At 51.1% G+C, this 6,000-nt stretch overlaps 1 protein-coding gene across 1 annotated transcript in view; it reads left to right on the top strand.

The window, feature by feature from the left end:
* The first annotated feature begins 1,981 nt into the window (after positions 1–1,981).
* The window catches only part of LOC127924410 (anoctamin-1-like), a 54,432-nt gene continuing 50,413 nt past the window's right edge, over positions 1,982–6,000 (top strand). Inside the window, exons 1-2 of the mRNA XM_052509157.1 lie at positions 1,982–2,009; positions 2,097–2,244. Of these exons, the coding sequence (XP_052365117.1) occupies positions 1,982–2,009; positions 2,097–2,244 (176 nt within the window). The remainder of the gene's footprint in view (positions 2,010–2,096; positions 2,245–6,000) is intronic.

Raw genomic sequence — 6,000 nt, 5'->3', positions numbered from 1 at the left:
GTGATGAGATAATGTCCTCTAATGTCACTGTTGGACGTGATGAGATAATGTCCTCTAATGTCACTGTTGGACGTGATGAGATAATGTCCTCTAATGTCTCTGTTGGACGTGATGAGATAATGTCCTCTAATGTCTCTGTTTGACGTGATGAGATAATGTCCTCTAATGTCACTGTTGGACGTGATGAGATAATGTCCTCCGTCTCTGTTGGACGTGATGAGATAATGTGTAGTAATGGAGACTGGAGTGATATTCAATAATAATGTTGGCTTTGTTTCATGCAGATTGTTTTGCTGCTGTAAACCTTAAAACAACAGTGTGTGATCTCACGGCTGTAAGCAGTTTAATATAGAGCAGATTTATATGATCATATCAGGGAGAGACCATAAGACACGATCTGCCTTCAGGGACCAGCTTCTCCTGGGAACCACCTCCACACACACACACACACACACACACACATGTAGTGTGTGTGTATAACCTGTTAGCATGTATCTTGATAGCGTTTAAACCTGTTAGCATGTGGCCTGTGAGCGTGTGTGTAGGTGGTTCCCAGGGAGACTAACTACGCCTGACAGGCTACATGCTAACAGGCTTAAATGCTATCAGGATACATGCTAGCAGGCTATATATATACACACACACACCGACCCCTGACAGAACCCATCTGGATTCTCTGGAGTTAGTTTTCATTATGACCGAGGTTGTCATGGAGATGTAACTGTCACTGTAAACATGTTACAGTTGTGTGGAAGTTGTCATGGTGATGTTATTCCAGGCTTTTTAATAGAGAGGTGTTAAGGCTACTTGTGGCTCTGTAGCAATGATGCTGCCACTAACATGGCTAGCAGGCTACATTCTTTCAGGCTAACAGGCTACATGCTAACAAGTGACAGGCTAACCTGCTAACCTGCTAACAGGCTACATGCTAACAGGCTTAAAAGCTCACAGTATACAGGCTAAATGCTAAACAGGCTACATGTCAAACAGGCAACATGCTGACAGGCTACCTAAAAGGGATACTGCGAGATCTCATCGTTTTTCTACTTACCCAGAGTCCGACGAACTCATTTATACCATTTTTATTTCTCTGCATGCAGTTTGGAGGTCATTGAAGTTAGCATCTCGTTAGCTTAGCATAATTGCTGGAAGTCTCCTCTCAAAAGCAGGGAAATGGACCATCTAACTACTCCAAAGCTGGGTGTTTGGTCATTTATAGTCTTACAAGCTATACATAGTAATCAATATTTTATAAATATTTTATATCCACTTCCTCATTGTGTCCTGAGGCTCGCGAAGTGGCACAGCGGTCCTAAGGAACTGCATCTCAGTGCTAGAGGCGTCACTACAGATCCTGGTTCGATTCCAGGTTGTATCACAAGCGGCTGTGATTGGGAGTCCCATAGGACAATTAGCCCAGTGTCGTTAGGGTTTGGCCAGGGTAGGCCGGCATACCTAGTTAACTTACCTAGTTAAAGTCGCGTAACGATGTATAGAGATTACAAGGTGTCTGTCTCATTATGGTATAGAGATCACAAGGTGTCTGTCTCATTATGGTATAGAGATCACAAGGTGTCTGTCTCATTATGGTATAGAGATCACAAGGTGTCTGTCTCATTATGGTATAGAGATCACAAGGTGTCTGTCTCATTGTGGTATAGAGATCACAAGGTGTCTGTCTCATTATGGTATAGAGATCACAAGGTGTCTGTCTCATTATGGTATAGAGATCACAAGGTGTCTCATTATGGTATAGAGATCACAAGGTGTCTGTCTCATTATGGTATAGAGATCACAAGGTGTCTCATTATGGTATAGAGATCACAAGGTGTCTGTCTCATTATGGTATAGAGATCACAACGTGTCTGTCTCATTATGGTATAGAGATCACAAGGTGTCTGTCTCATTATGGTCTGTCTGTCTCATTGTTGCCTGGCGCCATTGAGACAGATTCAGTTTTGCATCATGCTGAGACATAAAAATGGCATCACGAGTTAGCCTGATTCTGGGTGAGTAGAAAAGCTCCTAAATGTCAACCTCACTGTCTCCTTTATTGTGCTCTCTCCTGTCAGGCGTTTGTGATCTCGCTACCTCAGACTTCATTCCCAGGCTGGTACCAGTACATGTACAGTCAGACAGGCACCATGCACGGCTTCATAGACCACCTCTCACTTCTAACGTGTCCAACTTCAGACCCGGCAACGCCCCCACCTCCTCATACCTCCCTGAGACCAGCGTCTGCAGGTTAGTGCCACATACACACACTGTTTGTCTCTCCTCATCAGGAGGCCGGGTAGTCAGAGGATTGTTTTCCCGTTTATTTTTCATGGTTTGGACGTGCTAGTACGGTGGGCCCGATTGGTGTCAGCACGTTAGCACGGTGGGCCCCGACAGGTGTCACTGCTAGCACGTTAGTACGGTGGGCCCCGATTGGTGTCACCTCGCAGCACGTTAGTATCAACCTGACAGGTCACCTCGTTAGGCACGGTGGCCCCGATTGCGTCACCTCGTTAGCACGTTAGCACGGTGGGTCCCGATTGGTGTCACCTCGTTAGGCATCGGTGGGTTCCGATTGGTGTCACCTTGTTAGTACGGTAAAATCCTGATTGGTAGTCACCGCTAGGCACGCGAAGGCACAAAAATCCCATTGGTGTCACCCTTGCTAGTACGTGGCCATTGCGTCACCCTCGCTAGGCACGGGTGGGCCCCGATTGGTGCCACCAAGGTACGGTCCTGACAGGCCACCTCGTTAGCATGGTGGCCCTGATTGGTGTCACTCGTTAGTACGGTGGGCCCCGACAGGCAAGTCACCAAGTAGCACGTTAGTACGGTGGGCCCCGATTGGTGTCACCTCGTTAGCACGTTAGTACGGTGGGCCCCGATTGGTGTTAGTACGTACGGTGGGCCCCGATTGGTGTCACCTCGTTAGTACGGTGGGCCCCGATTGGTGTCACCTCGTTAGTGCGGTGGGCCCGATTGGCGTCACCTCGTTAGTACGGTGGGTCCCGATTGGTGTAACCTCGTTAGTACGGTGGGTCCCGATTGGTGTCACCTCGTTAGCACATTAGTACGGTGGGCCCCGATTGGTGTCACCTCGTTAGCACGTTAGTACGGTGGGCCCCGATTGGTGTCACCTCGTTAGCACGTTAGTACGGTGGGCCCCGATTGGTGTTAGTACGAGTGGGCCCCGATTGGTGTCACCTCGTTAGCACGTTAGTACGGTGGGCCCCGATTGGTGTCACCTCGTTAGCACGTTAGTACGGTGGGCCCCGATTGGTGTCACCTCGTTAGCACGTTAGTACGGTGGGCCCGATTGGTGTTAGTACAGTGGGCCCCGATTGGTGTCACCTCGTTAGTACGGTGGGCCCCGATTGGTGTCACCTCGTTAGCACGTTAGTACGGTGGGCCCCGATTGGTGTCACCTTGTTAGCACGTTGAGTACGGTGGGCCCCGATTGGTGTCACCTCGTTAGCACGTTAGTATGGTGGGCCCCGATTGGTGTTAGTACGGTGGGCCCCGATTGGTGTCACCTCGTTAGTACGGTGGGTCCCGATTGGTGTCACCTCGTTAGTACGGTGGGTCCCGATTGGTGTCACCTCGTCAGCACGTTAGTACGGTGGGCCCCGATTGGTGTCACCTCGTTAGTACGGTGGGTCCCGATTGGTGTCACCTCGTTAGTACGGTGGGTCCCGATTGGTGTCACCTCGTTAGCACGTTAGTACGGTGGGCCCCGATTGGTGTCACCTCGTTAGCACGTTAGTACGGTGGGCCCCGATTGGTGTCACCTCGTTAGCACGTTAGTACGGTGGGCCCCGATTGGTGTTAGTACAGTGGGCCCCGATTGGTGTCACCTCGTTAGCACGTTAGTACGGTGGGCCCCGATTGGTGTCACCTCGTTAGCACGTTAGTACGGTGGGCCCCGATTGGTGTCACCTCGTTAGTGCGTTAGTACGGTGGGCCCCGATTGGTGTTAGTACAGTGGGCCCCGATTGGTGTCACCTGCGTTAGTACGGTGGGCCCCGATTGGTGTCACCTCGTTAGCACGTTGAGTACGGTGGGCCCCGATTGGTGTCACCTTGTTAGCACGTTAGTACGGTGGGCCCCGATTGGTGTCACCTCGTTAGCACGTTAGTACGGTGGGCCCCGATTGGTGTTAGTACGGTGGGCCCCGATTGGTGTCACCTCGTTAGTACGGTGGGCCCCGATTGGTGTCACCTCGTTAGTACGGTGGGCCCCGATTGGTGTCACCTCGTTAGTACGGTGGGCCCCGATTGGTGTCACCTCGTTAGTACGGTGGGCCCCGATTGGTGTCACCTCGTTAGCACGTTAGTACGGTGGGCCCCGATTGGTGTCACCTCGTTAGCACGTTAGTACGGTGGGCCCCGATTGGTGTATGAGTACGGTGGGCCCCGATTGGTGTCACCTCGTTAGTACGGTGGGCCCCGATTGGTGTCACCTCGTTAGTACGGTGGGCCCCGATTGGTGTCACCTCGTTAGCACGTTAGTACGGTGGGCCCCGATTGGTGCCACCTCGTTAGCACGTTAGTATGGTGGGCGCACCGATTAGTGTTACCTCGTTAGCACGTTAGTACGGTGGGCGCCGATTGGTGTCACCTCGTTAGTACGGTGGGCGCACCGATTGGTGTCACCTCGTTAGTACGGTGGGCGCACCGATTGGTGTCACCTCGTTAGTACGGTGGGCCCCGATTGGTGTCACCTCGTTAGCACGTTAGTATGGTGGGCGCACCGATTGGTGTCACCTCGTTAGCACGTTAGTACGGTGGGCCCCGATTGGTGTCACCTCGTTAGTACGGTGGGCCCCGATTGGTGTCACCTCGTTAGCACGGTGGGCACCGATTGGTGTCACCTCGTTAGCACGTTAAGTACGGTGGGCCCCGATTGGTGTCACCTCGTTAGTACGGTGGGCCCCGATTGGTGTCACCTCGTTAGCACGTTAGTACGGTGGGCCCCGATTGGTGTCACCTCGTTAGTACGGTGGCGCACCGATTAGTGTCACCTCGTTAGTACGGTGGGTGCCGATTGGTGTCACCTCGTTAGTATGGTGGGCGCACCGATTGGTGTCACCTCGTTAGCACGTTAGTACGGTGGGCCCCGATTGGTGTCACCTCGTTAGCACGTTAGTACGGTGGGCCCCGATTGGTGTCATCTCGTTAGTACGGTGGGCGCACCGATTGGTGTCACCTCGTTAGTACGGTGGGCGCACCGATTGGTGTCACCTCGTTGAGTACGGTGGGCGCACCGATTGGTGTCACCTCGTTGAGTACGGTGGGCGCACCGATTGGTGTCACCTCGTTAGTACGGTGGGCGCACCGATTGGTGTCACCTCGTGGCTGGCCCAGATGATGTTTAAAGAGTGGCTGGTCCAGGTGATGTTTAAAGAGTGGCTGGCCCAGATTATGTTTAAAGAGTGGCTGGCCCAGATGATGTTTAAAGAGAGGCTGGCCCAGATGATGTTTAAAGAGAGGCTGGCCCAGGTGATGTTTAAAGAGTGGCTGGCCCAGATTATGTTTAAAGAGTGGCTGGCCCAGGTGATGTTTAAAGAGTGGCTGGCCCAGGTGATGTTTAAAGAGTGGCTGGCCCAGGTGATGTTTAAAGAGTGGCTGGCCCAGATGATGTTTAACGAGTGGCTGGCCCAGATGATGTATTTTTATTTTTTTATTTCACCTTTATTTAACCAGGTAGGCTAGTTGAGAACAAGTTCTCATTTGCAACTGCGACCTGGCCAAGATAAAGCATAGCAGTGTGAACAGACAACACAGAGTTACACATGGAGTAAACAATTAGCAAGTCAATAACACAGTAGAAAAAAATGGGCAGTCTATATACAATGTGTGCAAAAGGCATGAGGAGGTAGGCGAATAATACAATTTTGCAGATTAACACTGGAGTGATAAATGATCAGATGGTCATGTACAGGTAGAGATATTGGTGTGCAAAAGAGCAGAAAAGTAAATATATATATTTTTTAAACAGTATAAA

Source organism: Oncorhynchus keta, unplaced genomic scaffold (assembly GCF_023373465.1).
Source record: "Oncorhynchus keta strain PuntledgeMale-10-30-2019 unplaced genomic scaffold, Oket_V2 Un_contig_400_pilon_pilon, whole genome shotgun sequence".
In the NCBI taxonomy this organism is placed as follows: Eukaryota; Metazoa; Chordata; class Actinopteri; order Salmoniformes; family Salmonidae; genus Oncorhynchus; species Oncorhynchus keta.
The sequence above is the reverse complement of the archived record's forward strand: the minus strand, read 5'-3'. Positions and strand labels throughout refer to the sequence as shown.